The following is a 26053-nucleotide window of genomic DNA, read 5'->3' on the forward strand; positions in this document are numbered from 1 at the left end:
GGTGGGTCAGGGGCATAAAAGCCTGGCAGCGTGTCTGCTGCCAGTGGGATCACCACAGAAGGGGAGACACCAAAGGGGTCACTCCTTGGGGAGCCCCTTAGGGAGTCCCGAGGGTGAGGACGCCATCCCCTTTGATTTTTTAAAAAACTAATCTAGAGGAGATTGGTAGTTGGAAGGGCATATGGCGCATGTGTAGTTCCTGTGCAAGGTGAGAGCTTGTGCAGTGAACTGAACAATAGGAGAAAGTTGCCAGATGTTTTCAGAGTGGGAGACTGTAACTGGCAGAAGGCTGGCCCTCCCTGGGTGTGAGACGGAGGAGAGTAGATGTGCCCTGTGTGAAAGATATTAAGTGGGTCTGACAGTTCCCAGTTCTCTGAGGCCATCTGGGATAACTGGTTCAGGTAAGTTTTGTTGGTGGGCTCTTCTGTGTCCATATCAGGTGTTTAGGAGGAGTCTTAGTAAGGAGGAACATGGGTGATGCCACCCCAATTTCAGTGATCATAGGTAGAGGGAGGTATAGCCATGGGGAGGTGGTGAACTACCATAGAAGACAAGGGCAAGGCTATCTATGCCTTGTTCTTTGCTCCCACTCCTTTATGGACAGGTTCCTCATTGCTCATTTGCTGTGCCCACTGGCATGTGTGTAATGTTGCTAAATGTCAGACTGGTATGCAATAAGAGCACACTCATCCATGACTTCTTCATGGATGAAGATGCCAATTAGGTGTGCATAACTGAGACCTGGGTGGGTGAGCTGGAAGGAGTTGATCTGATCCAGCTTTGCAACACCAGCACAGGCTGCAGGGACTTTGGGGGGGGGGAGTTGCTGTGGTCTACGGAACTTCCATCTCTGTCACCAGGAAACCACTCTGTCTGGGAGCTGGCTGTGAGGGCCTGCACATGGTGTCGGGCCAAGAAGACAGTAAACTAGGGCTACTGCTGGTGTACCATCCACCCTGCTGCCTGGCAGCTTCTCTCACCAAGCTGGCGGAGGCCATCTTGACTCGTATTGGAGAAGCCCAAAACAATAAGTCCTGGGTGATTTCATAGTTGATGCTGAATGATGACCATAGGACTGTTGTAAGTTGTCACTGGCCCAATGCATAAGACAGGGCACACCCTTGACTTCGCTTTTGCTCCAGATGCAGGAAGGGGTGGTCTGGAAATGGGGGGTGGATGTCACCCCATTGTCATGGTCAGACCACTTCCTGGTGAAGTTTAGACTGAGGGCTCCAATCCTCCCCTGTGGGGGTGGTGAACAGATTAAGATGGTCTGCCCCAAAGACTAATGGTATCCACAGGATTCCTGAATGCCCTGAGAAGTTCCCAGTAGATAGAGCAGGTGACCCTATCGAAACCCTTGTCACAGAATGGAACAGCGAGGTGCATCAGGCTCTTGACACAGTTGCCCCCGAGCGCCCTCTCTGGCATTGTGGAGCCCAGTTTGCACCTTCATACACCAGTGAGCTAAGGGCAATGAAACAGGTTGGATGATGGCTAGAGCGCAAGTGGCGAAAGACATGCTGTGAGGCTGATCGGGCATGAGTAAAACATCATAATCGTGCCTACTGTGTGGCGCAGAGGGCTTGAAGAAGGCCCAGTTCTCTGCCACCATCTCATCCTTAAGTAGCCATCCAGTGGAGCTTTTCCATATTGTCAGGTGTCGATATCAACTCCAGGAGATGGAGTTTTAGACCCTTTGGATGCCCACTGTGAATTGTTTTCAAGGCACTTTAAGGGTAAAGTTGCTCCCCTTCGTAGCAATCTTGATCCCCATCCATATCTACTGTAGTCCCCAGTGAGATGTCCAGTGCAACATCTGCTGCAACTTCTTGGGATCAGTTTCAGTTGATGTGGCCTGGTTGGGTGGACCAGGTGCTTGCGATGATGCAGCCAACAATGTGTTCTCTTGACCCTTGCCTTTCTTAGCTTATTAAAGTTTGCCGAGGGTGTTTGACCAAATGGATCCAGGGTGTGGTCAATGCATCTTTGTGGGAGGGAGTGGTTCCAGCCAACCTGAAAGAAGCAGTGATCTGACCTCTCTTGAAAAAGCCCACCCTGGACCCATTGTTTGTGACAACTACCACCTGGTCGCAAATACCCCATTTTACGGTAGGTGATTGAGAGGGCTGCGGAGCAGCAAACTGCAAGTACTCTTGGATGAAACAGATTATCTTGACCCATCCCAGTCTGGGTTCAGGCCTGGTTATGGTCTGAATCAGCCTTGGTCACCCTGATGGATGACCTTTTTTTGGGAAAAGACTAGGGAGTACGACCCTATTACTCTTACTTGATCTGTTGGCAGCTTTTGATACCATTGACCATGGTATCCTTCTGGGCTGACTTGGTGAAATGGGTATCAGAGGCGCTGTTTCACAGTGGTTCCAATCCTATATCCAGGGTCGTTTTCAGAGAATGGCATTGGGTGATTGTGTTTCAGCCCCCTGGCAGTTGTGCTGTGGGGAGCCACAGGGTAGCATCTTGTCCCCCTTGCTGTTCAACATCTATATGAAGCCCTTGGGAGCTGTCATCAGGAGATTTGGGGCAAGGTGTCGACAGTGTGCTGATACCCAGTTCTATTTCTCTGTCACATCTGAATTGGGAAAGGCCGTGCAAGGCCTGAACTGGTGCCTGGATTCAGTGGTGGGTGGATGAGGGCCAATAAATTGAGTCTGCATGATGGAGATGCTGTGGGTTGGTGATTCTCAGGTTCAGATAATTGGTCAGTTGCCTGCTTTGGATGGGGTCGTACTCCCTCTGAAAGAGTGGATTCATAGTCTAGGGGTGGTCCTGGATCCATCTCTGTCACTAGAGGCCCAGGTGACCTCAGTGGCTAGGAGTCCCTTTTATCTGCTTCGGCTGATAAGACAACTATGGCAGTTTCTGGACCGGGATAGCCTGACCACTGTTGTCAATGCACTAGTAAGTTCCAGGCTGGATTACTGTAATGTGCTGTATGTGGGGCTGCCCTTGAGGTTGGTCCGGAAGCTGCAGCTGATGCAAAAAGTAGCTGCGAGACTGCACTGGGACAGGGTATTGCCAACATGTCACCCCGTTGCTGAAAGAATTGCACTTGCTACTGATCACCTACTAGGATATGTTCAAGGTTCTAGTTTTGGTGTACAAACCCCTATGCAGCATGGGAGCAGGACACCCCTCTTATCCCTTATATACCCAGTTGATCACTCTGATCTGCAGGTGATGGCCTCCTGCAGATACCATCTTATCAGGAGGTTTGTTCTGCACAACATAGGAAACCGACCTTTAGTGTGTAGTAGCACCGACCCTTCAGAATTACCTCCCCTTAAATATTACACAGGTGTCATCTGTTATATTTTCTGTGTTTACTGAAGACCTTCCTCTTTCAACAAGCCTTCTAAGTAGAGACCTTATCCCCGTCTGCGTCTGTGCTAGAATTGCTTTTTAATATGTTTGTAAAGCTTTTTTTAAAAAAGCTTTTAAAGATGTTTTGTTTTAATATGTTTTAAAGTCTGTTTTTATGATGATTTAAAGTGTTTTAGTGGTTTTGTTTGCCACCCTGGGCTCCTTCTGGGAGGAAGAGTGGGATATAAATCTAATAAATAATAAAATAATATTAAATCACAATCTGTCCTTTTGCTGGGAAATCTTGTATTCCCTCTGCTTCTAGAAGGAGCACTTTAAACTCTTTTAAATATATAAAAGTTTATCAGTGCTTTTTCTTGCTGGCTACTTAATTATTATAATCAAAATATTTTGGTGGGTTATGTATGGGAAACAGGAATGTTCTATAACAAAAGGTGAATGATTTCACTTCTTGCAGACTTTAGTCCACTTGTGACTAATGAACAAAATTGGACAATGTGAGTGAACAAATGATGGCATAATTAAATCTTGTTATGCCACAAAGCTATTTCCTTTTGCTATTTAAAATGGTGTATTAATGAGGGATGAGTCTATTGCCGCTGCTCCTTGACTCTTACAATCTCCCATTTCTTAAAAGCGAAAGCTTCCAATAAAGGGCCAGATCTTATTGTGTGATGCTGTGCAATTTAATAGATCAAAGCTGTTTTCTGCACAGTTTTGATTAACTGTGAAGATGCTCTGTTTTCAAAACTGTTAAATATATTAAAAGAGTGCCAAGATTAATATGGAGATGACCCTAGGTCTGTTTTTAGACTTGCAGGGGGCCAAATTCTATCAACAATCAAGATGCATTTGTTAAAAGGCCGAAACAACAGGAATCCCTTCTGTCGAGCAGTGGAGAAAGTTGTAGAAGATTTGGATTTTAGGATTAAAAATATTATCAATTGTCAGCATGAGTCTGTGACAGCTAGCACCACTGGAATTAGTCCAGCCCGGGTAAGGGGCCTCCTTTTGTTCTTCTAAATGGCTTGATATAACAGCAAGGACATTTCGCTGAATGTAGAAGCTAACTCAGTAATACAAGGTTAATAGCTAATGCAAGTAATATAATGAGAAAACTCCTCATTAATGCAAGTTTCTTGTAATATGGGATTGCTTAACTAGTTGAAATAAAATATTTTTTGCTCTACCTGAGGATGATAGATATTTTTTTTAAAAAAATCTTTTTCAATTTGGCAAATATTTGTAAAGGAGTATGACATTTTTTTCTTTTATGAACTGCACATTATAGTAACATGTGGTAAAAGATTTTGTCTAGTGATTCAAGACATCGGTACTAACAACAAAAACATCTTGCCTAAGTTGTGTAAACCTCTACCTTCCAGATTTTTTAAAAAAGCTGATTTTCCTTCAATTCTTAGTGAAGGTAGACATTGTGATAAAAAACCTTTTATCCTAATGTTATTGATGTATGTGTCCTTGGCTGGGTTGGCTAGTAACCCTGGGAGGTCTTTCTGCTTCCCTTGCTTGAATCTGGAGGCATTCTCTTTTTTGCATGGAAGCTATCTGTGGTACACCTCGTTGGTTCCTGCTCTCTGTAGTCTAAAATAAGTGGGACTGTTATGTGATACAATTCCCTCAGTGCAGAATCCATGTACAGTACTTGCAAAAGTAATCAGACCCATGACCAATGCTCTCATAACACTGAATTACAAATGGTAATTGTAATTTCATTCTGTATGATATTTTATTTTGAAACACTGAAACTCAAAATCAATTATTGTAAGGTGACATTGGTTTTATGTTGGGAAATGGTTGTAAGAAACATAAAAAACTGAAACATGTTGCTTGCATAAGTATTCAACCCCTGTGCTGTGGAAGCTCCCAGTATACACAGATGAAAGAAATTGCCATATCAAGGACACAATTACCTTAGCATTGGCCTTCACCTGTGAACGATTAAAATTGCTCTCACATTGTCAGGATAAAACCCCCACTGTTGAAGGATCATTGGTCAGGCTGTGGATCTGAAGGAAAAGGAAGACCAAAAAGCATTTTACAGAAGTGAGAGATAATATAATACAAATGCATAGATTAGGAAAAGGGTATAAACTGATATCCAAGTGTTTGGATATCCCAGTGGGATCAAATCAGGAAGTGGAAGCTGCATCACACCACCCAGGCACTGCCACGAAAAGGCCATCCCTCAAAACGTAGCATTCGAACAAGGAGGAGACTTGTGAGAGAAGCGACAGAGAGGCCAACAATCACTTTGAAGGAGCTTCAGAGTTCAGTGGCTGGGAGTGGAGTAATGGTGCACCAGTCAACCATATCAAGAACTCTGCATAACACTGGCCTGTATGGGAGAGCGGCAAGAAAAGCTGTTACTCAAAAAGTACCATCTGAAAGCACTTCTGGAGTTTGTCAGAAAGCATGAGAGTGCCCCAGCTGCGATGTGGGAAAAGGTGTTGTGGTCAGATGAGACCAAGATAGAGCTTTTTGGCCAAAACTTAAAGCGCTATGTGTGGCACAAACCTAACACTGCCCATGTCTCAAGACATACCATCCCTACAGTGAAGTATGGTGGTGGCAGCATCATGCTGTGGCGATGCTTCTCATCAGCAGGGACTGGGCATCTTGTTAAAATTGAAGGAAGAATGGATGGAGCAAAATACAGGGAAATACTGCAAGAGAACCTTCTTCAGTCCACTAAAAAACTGAAGCTTGGGAAGAAATTCCCTTCTCGGTCAGCGGAAGAGTGGAGCAGACAGGAATGGGCTAACTCTCCTGGAGGCACGGTCAGCACTATAACACAAACGTTTAGCTAGTGGCCGGCCGAAGGGGAGGAACCTTCTCCTGTTCTCCAGTTTTTGACTCTGCCTTCAGTGAGCAACAGAGTCAACCTATTCCTCCTGGGTCCCCATAAGGGATTCAGGAACAGTTTCAGCTATTTTTCTGCCCTTCTCAGAGAGTTTATCATCATCAACTGCAGTCAAAGCACACAGACGTCTGCTTCTCTTCTTTCACTTCCCGCCCTCACTGAATAGCCAGATTGGAGGGAGGAAGAGAGGGATTGTTCTTTCTGAAGAGGCGCTGGAAGTGGCGGAGGCCGGGATCTGTCTTGCGTCATCCCCTGCTGTCCCTTATCGAACGCTCTTTCATGTCCCAAGGAGAAGGGAAGCTTTCAGAAGAGTTTAAAAACCTTGGAGGAGCAGAGATTGGTTTTTCACTATCCAGGGCGTTTTGTTGATTCAAAAACCCCCTGGGGCAACGAGCCTCCGCTAAACGTGGTTGGCCTCCTTGCTGCATTGTTCTCCGGTAAAGCCACTAAGCTTTCTTCTTCTAATCGGGGAGGGGGCAGATCTACCCCCTGGCCTTTTCCCTCTTCAGCTTGGATTTTTAACTATGCCTGGGGGAAGAGATAGCCCTTCTCGTGCCTCTGCAGAGGAAGATGAGTGTGTGTGTGGGGGAATCTACATCTCAGTTAAGCAATCCATTAGTCACCCTTGCCTCAGTGGCAGGAAGCATGCTAGACTCTCCGCCTGAAATAGTTTCATTTTCCCAGGTCCCTTCTACTCAGCCAGGCAGAGGGGAAGATACACACGTGGCTACTGCAGGGGGGAAAAAGCATGCCAAACATCATCTAGATAAATCCTCTACCTCTTCGGCCATGTTGGCCTGGCTTAACAAGGCCATGATGGAGACAGGGGCTTCCTTACCATGCGTTCGGCCCATGTACATAGGAAAAAAGGCTCCAAGCACTCCAGGGCACAATGCCATGATTTCTTCTCATTTCTCTCCTCCTGCTCCTCCTCCTCCTCCTCCTGGAAGGCCAGCCCATATTGGGAAAGGGGGAAGAGTAAAAGAAGGGGCTCCTTACAGATGCCTAAACCACACAAAGATAAACACAAAAGATGCTCCAGCTCAGGGTTCCCACCTGACCACCTTTCCTTTAGCCCAGGCTCCTGGGGGTAGGATGCTCCTCTGTCATCTGCTGCATCAGACTAAGAAAAGAAAGAAGGGGAACTCTCAGGGGAGGATTCCCCAATGCCATCCCCAGTCCATAAGAGGTTGTATTCTCCTGACTCCTATCCTATTTTGATTTCTAAGGCTATGGTCTGCCTTCAGTTAGAACCCCCTAAGGAAACTCCTCAGGAGGGGGAACTAGAGAAAGGGGAACAGGGATCTTCAGATGTCTTCCCCAGCTCAGGGGATCAGAAGGTGGTCATTCCCTTTCCAAAGTTCTTCAAGGACATCGTTAAGGAAGAATGGGATCATCCAGCCAAATCCAAAGCTCCTCATGCTCTGTTCAAGAAGCTATATGCTCTTCCTGCCATGACCACGGCAACCCTTCAGGTCCTGGCCATTGATGAGCCTGTGTCTGCCCTCGGGGCCAAGACAGCTATTCCCAAAGAAGGAGCAGATACTCTTTCAGATCAAAATGACATGTGCAGTGAGGCTACCTTAAAATGAGCAGACGAAGCATCTGCATTGGCCATGAGAGCTTCGGCAGCCAACTCCTTCCTGGCATGGGCTGCAGTAAAGTGGGCTAAAGCGCTACTATCAGAAGTGACTCCCGATGCCAGACATGTCAGGGAGGGGCTGCACAAATTGGTAAAAACAGCTGAATTCCTTGCAGATTTCTCCTTAGATAGCCTACAGTCCTTAGCAAGAGCTCTTGGATATGGAGTGGTAGTAAGATGCAGTATATGGCTGAAACAGTGGGAAGTGGACCATCACTCCAAAGCCAGTCTTGCAGCTCTGCCCTACTTATGTGGGCAGCTTTTTCGCTCTAGAGCGCCACCTGGTGGAGACCAAGGATTAAAAAGAAGTCTCTTCCTTCTGCTCCCAGGAAGGATGACAAATCCCATAAGAAGACTTCACATTCCTTTTGTCCCAAGGGCTATCCAATTACCTACAGGACCACACATCAGTTCCGGGGGTCCTGGAACTCTTCCTCAAATTCCTTCCGCCAGCAGATCCTTTCCACACCCTCCAGTGGCAGGGGACGCAACAAACATTGTCAAAGCTCCAAGCCCAGTGTCGAGCAAAGCCATGCATGACTCCAGGATGGCCCAGGTGGGGGGCAGACTTCAATTTTTTGCACGTGCCTGGGTGGCCTCCACCTCAGACAAATGGATACTGAGCATCATCCAGTCTGGCTACTCCCTAGAGCACCCTTTCCCAACCAGTGTGCCTCCAGATGTTGTTGGACCACAATTGCCATCTTTCCTGACCATTGGCAATGCTGGCTGAGGCTGATGGGAGTTGTGGTCCAACAAGATCTGGAGGCACACTGGTTGGGAAAGGCTGCCCTAGAGTTTGCCACCATCCCGCAAGACAGATGGAGGACACCTCTTCTATCTCGTCAGCTGGAGAAGCGACAGAGGACCCTGGATGCCATTTCTCACCTCCTCGAGATAGGTGCCATAGAACCTGTGCCAGAGCATCAGTGGTCCTCAGGAGTCTTCTCTGTGTTCTTTACAGTTCCCAAACACAATGGCAATTACCGCTACATCTTGGATTTAAAATTCCTGAACTGCTTCCTGCAGACAAAGAAGTTCAAGATGGAGATGCTCAGGTCTATTGTGGAAGCCATTCAACCTGGGGACTTCCTGGAATCTATAGATCTCAGAGGTGTATGTGCATGTCCCCATTCTCCAGCAGTACAGACGCTTCCTCCGCTTTGTGCACGGCCACCACCAGTTTCAATACAGGGCCATGTCCTTCGGCCTCGCCTCGGTCCCGCGGGTGTTCACCAAAATAATGGTAGCAGTAGTGGCACACCTTCGCACTCAGGGAGTCCATTTATACCCTTACCTAGACAACCTTCTGGTGAGGGCCTCTTCAGTGACAGTGGCGCAACGGGATCTCCAGACTACCATCCAGTGTCTGGAGAACCACGGCTTCATCATCAACAAGGACAAGAGCCATCTGATCCCCATCCAGCGCCTTCATCATCTGGGAATGGTCATCGACACAGCTCAAAGCAAGCTCTTCCTGTCCACCGATTGCATAGACAAGCTCCTGCACCAGCTGCACACGTGCGTGCAAGGCAGCCAGGCTCCTCTGATGGAACTGGCTCAGCTGCAGGGCTCCATGATAGCGGCCACAGACTCAGTGCTGTGGGAGCACTTCCACTCAAGAGCCCTGCAGTGGCTGCTGCTTCCATATCAGGACCAGATCACCTCACGCCAGAACTGGCTTATCACCCTCCTGAGGTATATGCGGGAGTTCCTCCAGTGGTGGGGACATTTACCTCATCTGGAGAAAGGCCTTTTCCTCGGAGTTCCAACAGTCTCAGTAGTCACCACGGATGCGAGCCTATATGGCTGGAGGGTGACCTGTTGCTCCAGCATTGCACAGGGGAAGTGGTCAGTGCAGGAGCGGTGCCAGTCAATCAATTGGTTAGAGCTCAGAGCAATCCGACTAGCACTCCAGGAGTTTCTACCTCTTATTTATCAGGCTCATGTGCTGGCATGCACCGACTTCACAGCCAAATCACATGTCTGCAAACAAGGGGGCACAAAATCAGGCCCTCTTCAGAGGGGGACCAACCTGCTGTTCCAGTGGGCAGAAAGGCACCTAGCTTCCATTTTGGCCATACATGTACAGGGGATCCTGAATACACAAGCCGACTGGCTGAGCCAGGAACAAGTCCACCAGGGAGAGTGGGCCCTTCACCAGGACGTGTTCCTAGAGATCACTCAGAAGTGGGGGCTCCCATGCATTGACCTGTTTGCGTCATCGGTGAATGCCCAACTCCTCTACACCTTCCTGCCTCTACCTTTTCTGTCCAGGCTGCTGCACAGAATCAGAGTTCTCCAGGCCCAGGTGATAGTCGTGGCTCCACACTGGGCACAGAGACCGTTGTTTTCTGACTTAGTGGACCTCAGCTCCAATCCGCTGTGGCGTCTTCCCTCCAGACTGCATCTCCTCTCACAAGGACCCATCCTTCCCCAGACCCAGAGTGGCTCCAGCTTCATGCTTGGAGGCTGAGTGGCAGTGGCTAAGTGAAGAGGGGCTGTCTGAGAGCGTTGTTTCCACCATTCTGGCTTCTTGAAAACAACCCACCCAGAGAATTTATGACCTGATATGGAAGGCATTCAACAGGTGGTGTAGATGCAAACAGTTACCTGCTGCAGAATGCCACATTCACACCATTCTCGACTTCCTGCAAGATGGTCTAGACCAGGGGCTAGCCTGCAACATGCTTAAGAGACAGGCAGAGGCCAAAGACAGTGTTTCCAATGGTGGGGGGCCATTCCATTTCCTCTCACACTTGAGTCAAACACTTTCTCTGAGGGGCAACCCTGCTATCGCCTCCAGTGCAGCACAGGTTTCCCTCCTGGGATCTTTCGTTAGTCCTTAGAGCTGTCTCACAACATCCATTTGAACTGGCACATTCAATACCAGTCAAGGACCTCGCCCTCAAGACAGTTTTTCTGGTGGCAATCGCCTCAGCCAGGAGGGTGTGGGAACTGGGGGTCCTCTCCATCTGGGAGGAGCTGTGCATTTTTTACCCAGACAAGGTGGTTCTTCGCCCTGATCCCAGTTTTCTACCCAAGGTCAGTTCCTCGTTCCACAGGGGACAGGACATTTCTCTACCCAACTTCTGCCCCAACCCAGTCCATCACAGGGAGAAGTGGCACAAACATGATGTCAGGCTGGCACTTCGGATCTATCTGGACCGTACAGAACCATTCAGGAGGTCTGAGGCCCTGTTTGTGTCTTTTAAACAAGGGGCACAGGGGTTAAAGGTGTCCAGGTCCACCATCAGCCACTGGGTGAGGGATTGCGTAGTTAAGGCCTGTTGGGCAAAAGGGAGAGCTCCCTCTCCAGGGATCACTGCACATTCAGAGGGGCTGCCACCACAGCAGCGCTCCACAAGGATGCCCCGCTGGAGGAAATCTGCAAAGCCGCTACCTGGGCTCACCCATCCACCTTCATCAAACACTAGAAGGTGGGTAAATTTGCTTCTGCTGAAGCTGCCTTCAGCAGCAAGGTTCTTCAGAGGGTGGTGGCCTAGGTTTGCTCCCACCCAAGGATGTAAGGGGAGTTACTGCTCAGGTACATCCCATTCCTGTCTGCTCCACTCCTCTGCTGACCGAGAATGGAAAGTTAGACTTACCGTGAAGTGTTCTTCTGGTCAGCGGAACGTGGAGCAGACAGCCCCACCCTGCAGCAAAACCTAGACCGTGGGGTGGGGAGGACATCTTTCCGGAAACCCTCTGGCGACCACTTGTGTCTCACCCTCTGGATAGAATAGTAAAGGCTCCCTTCATCCCTTCCTGGCACTGTGTGCTGATTTGTTAATGCTTGTTCTTATTCTATCCTCTGTTCAAGTTCATGTAGGTGGAGTGGCCGGCTGCGTTCGAAGAGCGTTCAATCAGGGACAGCAGGGGATGGCGTAAGACAGATCCCGGCCTCCACTGCTTCCAGGAGCTTCCAGCGCCTCTTCAGAAAGAACAATCCCTCTCTTCCTCCCTCGAATCTGGCTATTCAGTGAGGGCGGGAAGTGAAAGAAGAGAAGCAGAAGTCTGTGCGCTTCGACTGCAGTTGATGATGATAAACTCTCTGAGAAGAGCAGAAAAAGTAGCTAAAACTGTTCCTGAATCCCTTATGGGGACCCAGGAGGAATAGGCTGACCCTGTTGCTCACTGAAGGCAGAGTCAAAAACTGGAGAACGGGAGAAGTTTCCTCCCTTCGGCCGGCCACTAGCTAAACTTTTGTGTTATAGTGCTGACCCTGCCTCCAGGAGAGTCAACCCATTCCTGTTTGCTCCGCTCTCCGCTGACCAGAAGGACACTTCACGGTAAGTCCAACTTTCCATTTTCAGCCGGATAATAACCCCAAGCACAAGGCCAAAGCAACAATGGAGTGGCTCAAGAACAAAAAAGGGAGTGTCCTACAGTGACCCAGTCAAAGTCCTGATCTCAGTTCTATTGAGAATCTGTGGCACTCTTTGAAAATTGTGGTCCACAAGCGACAGTCCAACCAACCTGAACGATCTGGAGTGAATCTGTTAAGAAGAATGGGCCTAAATCCCTCTGACACTGTGTGCAAAGCTGGTACATACCTACCTCAAAAGACTTAAAGCTGTTATTGCAATGAAAGGTGACTCTATCAAATATCAATGTGTGTGGGTTGAATACTTATGCAAGCAACATGTTTCAGTTTTTTATGTTTCTTACAAACATTTCCCAACATAAACCAATGTCGCCTTACAATAATTGATTTTGAGTTTCAGTGTCTCAAAATAAAATATTGCACTATTTGTAATTCGGTAATATGAGAGCATTGGTCAGGGTCTGATTACTTTCGCAAGGCACTGCTCTCATATGGTAACTAGTCTCTGTGACTAGTCACTTTTACTCCAATGCTATGCATGCATAAACAGTTTTATTCAGGTTTTAAGCAAATCTCCTGAAATTAAGAGGAAATTTTGCAATATGCAGAGAAGCTTTCTATCCTAAACTAAAACCCAGGTATATTGGACTGCTTGCAACTGGAGCCAAGCTTACTGGATTAGATGAGCCAATTAATGTATATTCTGTATGCAAACTAAAGCTAATCATAGTCAATATTTAATTTCAGCCCAAGCTACATGCTATAAACCATGACACTGTTTACTGTGGCAGAGATACTGTGATGTCTTTATTGGCTCTTTTGGATGAAGTGGCTACTGACCCTCTTCCTAACAACAAAGCCCAAGTGTTGTTTGGCAACGAATTTGGATTCCCTTGTACCTTGATGCTGTTCAGGTAAGTGCTAGGTGTTTAAAATTATCAAAGAGGCTCACAGAAGAAGTAAGATCAAGGATGCTTTTTCTCTGAAGGAGGGTGATGTGGGATCATCTCGTATACAGATGTTTCCTATACAGAGACTATATAAGGAAAAACTCAATAACTTGGGAAGTGTGGAGTGTGTTTGGAACAAGAGAATGGCTCAGGAAGCCCATGCGTTCAGTGGTCCTCAGCTTGTGCTTCGTTGGAATTATTCTTGGGTTGAAGAAGAATGAGAGTATTGTGTCAATAAAACATTGGTCTTATGGAATTCTGTAAAACAACAGGGGCAATAGAGAGAAACGCTTGAGGAGAAACATACCAGGACACAATTGCTACTAACCAAGCCAGTTTTATGTTACTGGGAGTTGTGTAAAGATGGCAGTTGAGAAGTTTTAATGCTACCAATATTACCTGAACAAAAAAAGTCAGTTTCAGCAGAACATTTAGCAAACTTATGCCTTAACTACAAGTGTTTCAGCTACAGTGATAGCAGTAGCGGCTTGTGGGTCTGTGGTGTTGTCCTGCATGTCACTGCTGCATGTCACTGCTGGATACCAAGAGTGGGAGGGTCAAGGCAGTGGGGAGTTCTGCACGGTGCAGGTGCAGCGGTAGAGCCAAGCTGATGCTGCACCTTCATTGTGCTAATCCCACCTCTGCTTTGCTGCTGCTCACTTCCCTCTTGGTAGCCAGCACAGGATTATTGCAGCCCTACTGGTTGTTACTGAGTGATAAAATAAAATCAATAATAGAAAAAAAGCTAAACGTGTGTACAGTGGTAAATAAATAAAACAAGGCTGTCTGATTTTCTTATGTTGATTGACCTAGTCAAGCTATCATCAATAGGTACAGAGTTCCTGTGCGTGTCTGCAGATTACCTACACAACAGAAGCATTCATTTTATGGTGGGAACCTATTTGCACAAGCATTTTGTGTGTGTATATGAATTGCTCCCTTCTTTAAAATGAATGAAACAACCACATAGACAAAAGGTATCTGCTCTTCTGAGTGCACATTGCATCTCTTCAGTCAGAGCAGCTGCAGTAGGTTTTATTCATTGGTCAAATGCTAAAAAACAATTTATTTTGGCACCAAATCTATAAGGGCATAATGAAAATGTCACCTTAGAAAGTTCCTCCATGTGTTGTGCTTATCACCATTGCTTACAGTTCATTTAAATATTAATTTAGATCTCCAACACAATCTAGTGGATCCTCTCCAAAAGCTTTGAGACAACGGATTCGGACAGCAATGGATGAAAAAGAAGTTAAGGTACAATAACTACAAAATATCTGGCTTAGGGACAAATATTATTAATCTTATTGATTAAATAACTATATTGTCTGAGGCCTGATATGCAATTTAGGAAAAAAACATGAAGCCCTTCTGAAGCCATACCACAGCAAAATGAAAACATGTTTATATTTCACTCCTTTCTCTCTTTCTTGCCCCTGTCATTTAAAAAACCACCTGCCAGGATCAAGCGTTGTCTCCCTTAATGCATACCAGCTCCAATGCTTCATTTCCTAACTATGATAATAAACCCAGATTGGGGAACACTTGCTTAATACAAACCAGGAATCAAGCATTGAAGCCAGTGCATGAAGGAGAAGGGAGGAAGATGTGTTTCGCTCACCCCTGATGCTCACCCCAACCTGCCTATTATGTACTGAAACTTTTTCAGAGATGGGAAAAGCTTTAAAGTGGAGCATTTTGTTCTGTCCTCTGTGAATTGATCATTTTTGCTTATTTATTGGTAGAAAGTACCTTAATAGTAGGGTGTGTGTGTGAGTGTCTTAAATTTCTAGAAGCGATTGCCATAAACTACTTTTTTGCCTCTTGCTATGGCATAAGCATATGTGGAATTTTATAGAGGGGGGGAGAGGGAGAGATTGATTGATTGAAAGAAATACCAAAATGTTTCAGCTTCCGCCTTCATAAGCTGCTAACATACAAATGCTGTTGCCAAGGTGGCAGTTATAGAGCTTTCGAGGATGGAATGCTCAGAGGGGCTTCATTTGCAGAAGCTAAGTGTGCTGGTACTGACCTCCAGGTTCAGGCCATGTGATGCCAATGTGTCCAGAGAGTATATCCAAAAGTTCTCCCTTTTATCAATGCTGCTGGATCTGTTGGCATCTCTATAGCTGTTATAGAAGAGTCCAACAGGCTGTGACCCTCAATGTTGAAATGTTTTGCAACTGGTTGCTCCACTTTTTTTGTTAAGATTGCCAATTTGTGGCTTCTGAAGCGTGTGCGTAGGTCAGTTTTGGTTTTTCCTGCGTATTGCATATAACATCCTGGTCTTTTGCATTCAGTGACATAAATTATATTGCAGGACCTGCAGGTGATGTTCTGCAGCACTAGGACAGGCAGGACATATTACATCAAACAAGCATCACCTGTGTAGCTTGGAAGAATTTCATAATATGTGCCTCTGAGCATATGGTGAGTGGTGGCAATATCTGCCATCTCCAAAGATAGAGAATTACATTTTTGTATGTTTGTTGGTGCTCTTCTTACTTTGCTTCTTTCCTGCGTTACTATTGTTTCTACAGAGAATCTAATCTAGAAAATTTTATTTATCTCATTATTCATCCTAGAAATCTGTCAAATTTATTTTTATTAATTTCAAAGCCTTTTTATTGGTCAATGTCATATGATGGCGGAGACAGTCTTTTGTCTTTCAAATTGGAGGTTATGTTCTCTTTCTATTTTGGGTGCATTAACCGTTGAATCTGAAACTGCAGTTTGATGTAAAATCAGACTGATTACAATATGTTGCTACTTGAGGAACGACTCTAGCTGTTGGAAAAAACAAACTTAGTCTGCCCAAGATGCATGTTTTCAGCCTGCTATGTTTAAACCACTTCATTTAAGGCAAGGTGGGCATGGTCAATTAAAAACACAGAGCACACCTAGAATTTTGCTAGAATATATTTCACCTCCCACTCTTTTATCTTGTGCAAACTGAGACACTCCTGGTGTCCACTGGAGACTATTCTGCAGAATAGTCAGTGCCATTATTCCACAATTATTTTCGGAGTTTTTTAGTGTAAATTTTGCAAAGTGTTCCCATATTCACAGAAACAGAAGCAAAAGAACATGATTTCCTATAGGAAACTTCACTAAAATTGCAAAGTAAATCAGACTTATTTAAAGTGACTATCTGGACTATATCAGCTGTCTTAATATTGTTGTTTCCTCCCTGCTAAAACAAGATCAGCACAGCACATGTCTTATTTCTGTTATCTGGGCTGATTGCAGGTGTTGCCACCACTCACCATATGCTCAGAGGTACGTTACCAAATTCTTCCAAGCTACACAGGAAGTGGATTGGACTGTGAAAAAGCAACCCAAATTGTGTTTGCATTTTGACAATTTTGTAGGGCAGTACAATATCTCAGAGAGGAGGTCAGGTCTCCTGCTCCCTGGTGCATTCACTATAGCTGCCCAATTTCCCTACTTTTTAAAGTTTGATAAAAAAAATCTGTTGGCTATAGGTACGTTCTTAAACCTCAAATGTTTTTTGCCAGTTAGTGAATTTCTCTGCTTTTTAATCTGGGAGGTAAGAAATGGGATCCTGTCCAAGTTTGCTGAGAATGGATTTATCATTTGCATGCTGATTAAGTTCAGCGGGATTTACTCCCCTGCAATCATGCTTAGGGTAGGTGAAACTGACCACAGGGGATGGGGAGGGGAGGAGGAGGAGGGAGGGGAGGAGGGGGATGGCAGCAGGAAGTAAGGGAAGGGGGGAGGAGAACAGGTTTGATCATTTGCATGTTGATTGAGTTCAGTGGGATTTACTCCCCTGCAATCATGCTTAGGATAGGTGAAACTGACCACGGGATGGGGAGGGAGGGGAGGAATGGTGGAGGGGAGAAGGGGGTGGGAGCAGAAAGGAGGGGAAGGGAGAAGGACAGGTTTGATCATTTGCATGTTTATTGAGTTCAATGGGATTTACTCCTATGCAATCATGCTTAGGATAGGTAAAACTGACGGGGGGAGGGAGGGAGGCTGGAATGAGCAAGGAAGAAGGAAGGAGAGGAGAGGGGAAGAAAGGGAAAGCCAGGTCTGATCATTTGCATGCATATTGAGTTGAATTGGATTTACTCCTATGTAATCATGGTTAGGATAGGTAAAACTGACCATGGGGGGAGGAGCAGGGGGAGGGTTGAGGAGAGGGAAGGAGAAACGTAGGGAAGAGGGGAGTGGAAGGAAGGGGAGGAGGAAGGAGGGGATTGGAGGGAGAGGGGCAAAGGAAGGGGCAGGGGAGGGCAGGTTTGATAATTTGCATGCTTATCAGAGCTTGGAAGCAACTAGTTACAAGTAACGAATTACTTGTTACTCAAAAAAGTAATAAATTACGAGTGGGTAACTTCATTACATTTTGCTGGTAATAGAACGAGTAGTAACTTCATTACTTTTGAGGAGTAATTGTAATGTTTCCAGCATTACTTTTGTGCGTTACTTGAGGGGGAGCAGGGGAAGTCTTCTGCTCCTCTGATTTGTGAACAAAAATCATGTGCTTCAAATTGGGCTTCTGTGCAGTGTTGTTCTTCCTTCATGCTCTATGGGTGCTTAGGAGGCAACGAGGGAGGAGGCGGAGAGCGAGACGACGTGGAGAAAACAATTGTTTAAAAATTGACAGGAGTGGAAGGAGAAAAGAGCTGGAGGCATATATATACAAAAAATATGTGTGTTGGGGTATCATCATTGCTGGGGGTGGGGTGAGGGGATGTGAGATTCTGTTATGCCATTCTGTGAATCTTATGGATAAAAAAAGATTATTCTACTACCCTCTGTATGTGTGTGCTTATTTTTAATGTTGTTTTAGGCTACTTAGATGTGCAGCAGCCAAGGCCAGCACCTTGTAGGCATTTTTTTTGAAAAAAAGTAACTAAAATGTAATTGTAGCAATTACTTTTGAGTAAAAGTAAAGTAATCAGTTACTTTCAGAGCAATTGCAATCGTAACTGTAATTACTACTTTTTGGGGGCCATGCAACTGTAACTGTAATTTATTACTTTTTAAAAGTAATCTTCCAAGCTCTGATGCTTATTGAGTTCAATTATATTTACTCCTGTGTGAACATGCTTAAGATAGGTAAAACTGACCAGGGGGAGGGGGAGGGGAGGGGGAAGGATGGGATTGGAGGGGGAGGGGAGGGAAAGGGGAGGGGATAGGAGGGAGGAGAAGGGAGGGTGGGTTTGGTCAGTTGCATACTTTTTGAGTTCAGTGGGATTTATTTCTGTGCAATCATGTTTGAAAATGGAAATGGACTGCCTTCAAGTCGATCCCGACTTATGGCGACCCTATGAATAGGGTTTTCATGGTAAACTGTATTCAGAGGTGGTTTTACTATTGCCTTTCTCTGAGGCTGAGAGGCAGTGACTGGCCCAAGGTCACCCAGTGAGCTTCATGGCTGTGTGGGGATTTGAACCCTGGTCTCCCAGGTCCTAGTCCAACACTGACCTGGGGGAGGGAGGGGGAGGGGGAGGGGAGGATATTGGGTGGGTGAGCACTGGGCAGAAGGGAAGCCCCTTTCCTTTCCAAAAGGAAAACATTGTGAACAGTATCATTACTTTTCAGAATTTCCCCCACCTTTTTATTCTACAGCAGGCACATGTAGCCTCCCACCCAAATTTAAACCAAATCTATCCCTGGCCACATCCACACCAGGCCTTTATTTCATTTTGGACAGTCGTGGCTTCTCTCAAAGAATCCTGGGAAGTGTAGTTAGTGAAGGGTGCTGAGAGTTGCTTGGAGATGCCCTGTACCCCTCACAGAGCTTCATTCAAAACAGCTGACTGTTAAACCACTCTGGCCACTGGAGCTCTCTCAGGGGAATACGAGTCTCCTCTCAGCCCCCTTCACAAACTACACTTCCCAGGATTCTCTGAGGGAAGCCATGACTGTCTCACGTGAAATTAAAGTCTCTTGTGGGTGTAGCCCCCTGATTAGCCAAACCAAGCAGCTGTGAATCTGCCTTTTAGAACACTGACAGTTGGTTCTTACTGAGCGTGCCTGACATCATTCAGTTCAATGCAAAATTTATTAAGTTAATTAAAAATCAGCCAGGCATTTTTTTAACTTTTAAACTGCAGAAGATGAAGGTCAGAGTATGGAGCAAGGTCAGTAACAGGATTACAGGTCCTCTGTGAACATGGCTGATTTTTAATGAATTTCAGCAGATTATGAGAACTCTGAGAGAAAAAATTCCAAAAGATGTCTGGGTTGTTTTTCTCTCTCTTTAGACTTTGAACTCTCGATTCTTTCTGACTATTTTGTTTATCACCATGAAAATTGAGAGGGTTGTTAAGCAAGCGTTTCTGAGTTCAGGACTATAAGTTTTGTAAGGTTTTGTTTTGAAATGAACTTATGGGAAGCATCAGAACGGCATGGGGGGTGTTTTCAATTTAACATTGCGGAATGTGAAAAATCCACGCTGGCTATAGTATACAGCCATTCTTATGGCTGTATAATATTTGCAGAAACAGCGAAATGTGCCAGATGGTCACGAAACATATTTGCAAACCCTTACAGCTTCATTTTCTGTAGTATCGTACCTGATGTAGTTATCCGTACTTGAACTAAAATATTATTAATGGTAATTGTCAAATCAGGACACTTTACAGGTTTGTAAAGTGACCAAAGTAAGTAATTTCAGTGGGTCTCTTCTGAGTATGACAGTTGGAGACAGTCCATCCATCTGTTTTAGGTTCCAGTTCCAAACTGGTGTAAAAGACTTAAAACTCAGATACCAAAAACGTTTCTCTATCCTCCTTATTTGATGGCATTGTGAGGGCATTTCACTGGGTTGGTTTCTGCAATCACCTTATCGACCTGATGTGCTGCTGAATCCTAAAAATCGGAGCTGAACCAATCTGAGTATCTTCCATTTTGTATACTAAACAAATTTCATTAGATACATAACCCCTGAATATTTTTTTGAAATCATTTGAGCTGCATTATTGTGGCTTTGAAGAACTTGGAATAACATATATATTGAGGGGGAGGAAGTTGATAGAAAAGTATTGTCTAATATTTTAGACAGTTAGTAGGCTTCAAAGTTTTGTTTTGTGATGAAACTTAATTCCAAATTTTAATCTCAAAGGTTAATTTTTTTAGAATTGCTACCATAACAAGTGATCTTAGTTATGTAATGCACTTGTATGGACTTAATTTTTTTTAATGAGGTTAGGGGACTAAAGAAAAGGAGCTTGTACAGCTTTCTAAAGTCAATGTTAGGGTGGCAGCATTTTTTGAGAATTAGTTTATATGAAATAAGAATTGTTCATTATACATTAATTCTTGGCTATATAGTTAAACTTCCAAGCAAATGAATAAAAAACTCTGCTGCCACAGTGGGATAAAAACAACATGCCTAGTAACCTGCATCTCATTGATCCTCTGTCTTTCCATTTAGCTGAAGCAGCCTTTAATTAGGTCTCAGTTTGCTTGCACCTATAAAGATGACCAAATGACTGTGGCAAAGGATCAGTACTTGAGGGTAATTCAGGCCCCAACATGCATACACCCAGCCCCAACAGAAAAGGCACATCTGGACCCTGAAAATGAATCAACTGCAGGTAAATGAATTGGCAACAATGCTACATAAGACCTCTTTACCATTCCTTCTCCTTCCTTTTTCAATAAGTAGTTGTATTTTTCTGATGAGCTGGATGGATTTGTATGTTATCAAATTAACTGTTTTAATCACATCAAAAATTACTTTCTATAAAAAATAAGAATCCCATTGAATCACACCAAAGACTTATCTAGCCCATCATCTGTTTCCCACAGTGGCCAATAGGTGCTCCTAGGAAGTCCACAAGCAGGGCATGAAGGCAGTAACCCTCCCCCCCCAGCTGTTTGTCTCTCAGCAACTGGTATTCAGTTTCTACTTAGCCATCAGGGAACTTTTAATAGACCTATTTTATTTTGCCCATTTTATATTTTTAAAATCTTGCACTTCTTGTCTTCCTTATTTCTTAACCTCACCATAGTTGGTGTGAGAATATACAGTGATTGTCCCAAAGTCACCCAGAGTTTGTGGTGGAGTAAGGATTTGAAACCAGATCTCCATTCACCACAATGAGCTTCATGAATTCTCTTTTAAAACACCTAAGCCAGTGACTATCAGTACTGGCAGCAAATCCCATAAATTATGAGCTACCGAGAGGACTTTCTTTTGTTCTGAATTAATTGCAAATTTCTTTGCTTGACCCAGAGCTTTAGTATTTTGAGAGAAAGGAAAAGTTATCTTTCACTTTTTCTACACTATTCCTAATTTTATAACCCTTTTCTAAGCTAAAAAATCCCCAAATGCTTTAACCATTCTTTATAAAGTGCTCAATATACTTGATTGTTTGGATGCCCCTTTCTGCACCTTTTCCATCTCTGAGATCGTCTTCTTAAGATAAGATGACCAAAGTTGTACACAGTATTTCAAATGTGGCTACAACATTGACTTATAGAAAGGATATTAGCAGTTTTATTTTTCAAACCCTTTCCTAATAATCACTGCCATGGAATTTGCCTTTTCCCTGCCACCACACAACCTGAGTTTCATCAAGCAACCCACCACAATCCCAGTATCAATGTATACATGGTTAGGATGTTTTGTCCCAATGTGCATCACTTTATGTGTAAAAGTGCACACATATTTAAGTCAAATCTCATTTGCCCTTTTATTGCCCATTTACATAGCTCGCAGCAATGCCTTTTGGACCTCTTCACAATCCACTTGGTGTTTCACTATCCTGAATAATTTGGTGTCATCCACAAACTTGGCCTGATCATTCCTGACTTGACAATTTATAAACTAGTTAAATAGTACTGATGCCAGTACAGATCCTTGGGAGATCGCACTGCTTGATTTCCCCAATAATTTAATACAAAAACCCTTTATATTAATTTAGGCCATGAACCATCCAGGCATTCAAAACCTCTTAGGTACCACTGATGTTGAAAATAGCATTTCTTGTGAGTGTTGATTGCTGTTTTATGACCATGTTTCTTCTGTGCTTGTTTCTACAAGCAAGTAGCTGAAATATCACTCGGTATATATTTATTAAGGGCCATCTGATGCCTGAACTTGGAAGTCAATGATACAGTTTGCAGCAGTTCCTGTGATTACAGGAGCTAGGATAAGTGCAATATGTTCTTAGGAATTGCTACTGTATCTGTGGTCACCAGATGCGCCTTTTACATTTATCCACCCAGATGTATGTCTGAATCCAGGGATTTCTTAAATATAAAACAAAATATCTTGTGTGAATTGACCTCTGTCAAAACTGAGGCTCTAAATGTTCTTAAAAATAAGTTTAAATTGCATATACTTCTTTAGGCCTCTGTGTATTGGCATACCAAATGGATGAATACAAAAATTTTCAAATAGGAATATAGGGCAAATGGTTAATTTAATTCTCTTACTTACATCTACAAAGAGTTGCATTATGCTGTATATATTTTACTTCTTAAAGATGAACTTTCTCCTGTTTTCTGGCCTCTATGTGTCCATTTCCTATAGAGATTGCTGAAATGTTGCTTCAGAATAATGGCTACAATCCTATATTATGGCCGGTTTTTAGTAGACTGGCTCTGTTAATTGGATTGCGTTAATTATGTGGATTTAAGTGACGAGCATACCAGAAAAAAATATTAAAAAATACATGATTTTTTCTTACAAAAATGTTGTATTCACTTAACCAACAGAATGCCTTCATTTACAACTTGAAAGTGCTGCACTTGCAACTAATTCTGGAAATATTCATCAGAATGGAAGTAAAAGTAAAGAAACAGGGAAATCAAGTTGCCAGCCAAGAAACAAGAGCTCAAAGAAGAAGCAGGTGGACAGGACTAGTGAAAATGTCATATGCACTAACAAAAATGAATCACTTCAACATATACACAGTAAGAGACTAAAGACTACTGTGAAATGCCAGAATAGTTTGGACAGCAAAATAAAAAGAGCTGGAAAATGCAACAAGATTGTAGCCAAAAATAAACTGATTGCTGGTCAAGCAAAGCTAACACAGTTCTTTAGGTTATAAATGTTCTTATTGTAATGCTTATGCAAACATCATTGGCTCTTTTGAAACACAGTAATACCTTTTTCCTTGTAATGATGAATATTAGTAAATTGATATGTATGCAGTATTTGGACAAATGGATCAACAAGCTTTGCATAATTCCTAGTTTTAATAATGCGCTATAATCTTTACATTTGTTTGATCATGTGGTATTTTGACATACAAATATTTAGGATTTATACAAACACAAAGCAATACTTATACAACTACTACTTCATTGAATTGACAAAAAAATGGGTTTTTCTCTTCCAAATGACGTACTTTCAACAGTTTTTAGACTTGCCAACAAGGTCGGTAGACTCTTCCGAGCATGCACCTGAGCACTGAAGAAAAACACACAAGAAATATTTATTTTTTTCCAGATAAATAGTGAACAGGTATGAATGATATTTGTATTAATTGGGTTTAACTTCATCCTCAGTGGTGTGTTGCATACCTTCACTAACATTATCCATCTTAAAATATTTGGGTCAATTTGTCTAATAAACGTTTTTTTAGAAACAGCTGCAGCCTAAGTATTTGTCTCATTACCTTAATACACTGAAAAAATCCAGTGCTATTACTTCATTGAAATAACCTGAAATTTACACTTACTGTCAAAATCTCTTCTTCCAATAGGTAACTTAGCTGAGTTCTCATCATCTCCAGATTCTCTTCTTTCTTGAACTGACTGAATGGTTTGAAATTCAGCATCAGCTGGAAAAGTCATAGGTCCCTCCAGTGCAAAATAAGGAAGCTGCTTAATATCTAGGTTCATGGGTTTTCCATGAGGGGGAGGGAGTCGCTTAGGACTTGTATTCTGTATTTCAAAGAGAATGTAGATGTTAAAGAAGAAACCATATTAATGGCCAGAAAGCAAAGTGTTGTGACCAGAACCTCACTTCGTGAGCTATTCTCTCAAAACATGGAGTGACTGTCAGATTGCAGCTTCTTAAAAAAAAAAAAGCTCTTTGGAGGCTGCTTCTGAACAGAAAATCAGAAGTGAGCCAGTGAAGCCCTGGTGCATGGAAGTACATGGATGTCTTTGGAACTCAGTAGTTATCTGCAATTCTGAAACTCTCCCTGCCCCCACCCCAAAGGCACAGCAAGACTTAAAATGTGGAATGTTGGGTTGGTAATCATTTTTCTGAGATACTATGCTAATCTTTTTTCAAATGCACTTTGGGCTGCAAGCCTATACTCACTTCCCTGGAAGTAAACCCCTTTGAATCCAATGTAGCTACTTCTAAGTAGGCAAGAATAGAACTGCACTGCACAAAAAGTCAAAATATGGTGTTTGCCTGAATTTGGAATGGATAGTCACTTCAAGTCTCATCTCAGAATTAAACTACACATTGACATAATTAAAATAATCCATTTTAATATTTTGCCACAAGTCTGTTGCCTCTTTAAAACAACTATGCACCTGTTTGTGTTAACATGATAGCTGAAAAGCAGAAGGATGTACCAGATAAAATGCAGTAATCCATATGGAAACAGAACAAGAAAATCTCCAATATTAATTTATTGGAATTTAATTTTTTTTAAGTTATGGTTGGATGGCATCTGACCCATGATGGACTAAAAGAATTATGGTTTTAAAGATGGATTTAATGTATTCATATTGTTTCAGCTTTGCATCTTGTTTTTAGCTATAATTTTGGACACTGCCATGGTATTTTTGAATGGTAGGCAGTTTATAAATTCTTTTACATAAATGAATAAAAAGAATGGGGTTGGAGAAGGAAGCTGAATGCTGGAGTTCTAAATATCATAAAACATATGTTGGTATTAACCAGTAATACAGAAATTTTGGAAGTTAATATTAAGAAAAATTGAGGATGTAACACTAGTAAAGATTCCAGCAGATTGTATTGTAATTTTTACTTATGTTTTAAGGAATTAAATTGGAGTCGTGGAATATATTCTTTGAAAGCTAAAGTCCTAATTGCTCACAATTGAAAAAAGGAAGAAGACCCAGCAATACAGAACTGGGAAATTAATTGCTGAATTAATTAGAAAAGTTAAAAATAGAGAAAAACAGGGAAGAATGTATAATATTTCTTATTCTGCTTTTTTATCTATTTAAAACAATCTGGTTTTAAGTAATGTTAATAGGAATAAACTTGGAAATAGAACTTGGAAGAAGTTGTATTATAACTGAGTAAGAGATGTTTATATTTATTTCAATTATGAATTACAGTTCTTATTCAGGAATTCAAGTTTGTGATTGATTATACTGTTTTGGATAATTTAACTTATAATATATTTAAGAACTTTGATAGCTAACAAAAAGTAACTCACAATGAACTTTGGGGCTCCATCTTCCTCTTCATTCAGAAAACTGTTGTCCTCTATTTTATAATGCTCAAGAGAAGACGCAGGCCGTGACATCTCAACTTTGCCACCATTCTGTATTACGTTTCCAAGACTGAATGTACTTAGCAGCATATCGTCTTCTGCTTTTCGCATAGACTTTGAAACAGAAAGTAAGAAACCTTGAGAAAAGAGAGAGAAAATTAATATTAATGCATAGGATGAGATACACATTTTCAGATGCTTTAATGTCTGCATGGAAGAGAATCAAGTTCAAATATTATTTGAAAGAGATGTCTTTGAAAACAGCTTTTTCTGTGACCAAACACTAGCTTTATATAGCTTCCAGAGTGAATAGAAACCACTTCAGCAGCTTACGCATTCTTCAGATGGCCATTAGTTAAGAGGGTGACCTTTGTATACTATTACATTTCTTTTATTTTAAAACATAGGTGATTATGTCAATATAATCTTGAAATACTTTGGATTATCATGTATTAAACATCACAGGACACTATATCACCACTCCTTCCT

General features: G+C 43.1%; 2 protein-coding genes across 5 annotated transcripts in view; one reads left to right on the top strand and one right to left on the bottom strand.

Moving 5' to 3' along the window:
- Window positions 1-23727, top strand: part of PARPBP (PARP1 binding protein) — a 53309-nt gene extending 29582 nt beyond the window's left edge. For all 4 annotated transcript variants that reach the window (XM_061638862.1, XM_061638864.1, XM_061638865.1 and 1 more), the window contains 5 exons: window positions 4158-4341; window positions 12943-13109; window positions 14321-14402; window positions 20557-20719; window positions 22848-23727. In XM_061638862.1, the coding sequence (XP_061494846.1) occupies window positions 4158-4341; window positions 12943-13109; window positions 14321-14402; window positions 20557-20719; window positions 22848-23185 (934 nt within the window). In that variant the 3' untranslated portion in view covers window positions 23186-23727. The remainder of the gene's footprint in view (window positions 1-4157; window positions 4342-12942; window positions 13110-14320; window positions 14403-20556; window positions 20720-22847) is intronic.
- Window positions 23398-25777, bottom strand: PMCH (pro-melanin concentrating hormone). Its single transcript, XM_061638866.1, has 3 exons — window positions 25508-25777; window positions 23819-24023; window positions 23398-23547 (listed from the first exon to the last, which is right to left on the bottom strand). The coding sequence occupies exons 1-3, from the start codon at window positions 25775-25777 to the stop codon at window positions 23498-23500; spliced, it is 525 nt and encodes a 174-aa protein (XP_061494850.1). The 3' UTR covers window positions 23398-23497.
- Between the last annotated feature and the right edge of the window lie 276 nt (window positions 25778-26053).

Source organism: Rhineura floridana, chromosome 8 (assembly GCF_030035675.1).
Source record: "Rhineura floridana isolate rRhiFlo1 chromosome 8, rRhiFlo1.hap2, whole genome shotgun sequence".
Taxonomy (NCBI): domain Eukaryota; kingdom Metazoa; phylum Chordata; class Lepidosauria; order Squamata; family Rhineuridae; genus Rhineura; species Rhineura floridana.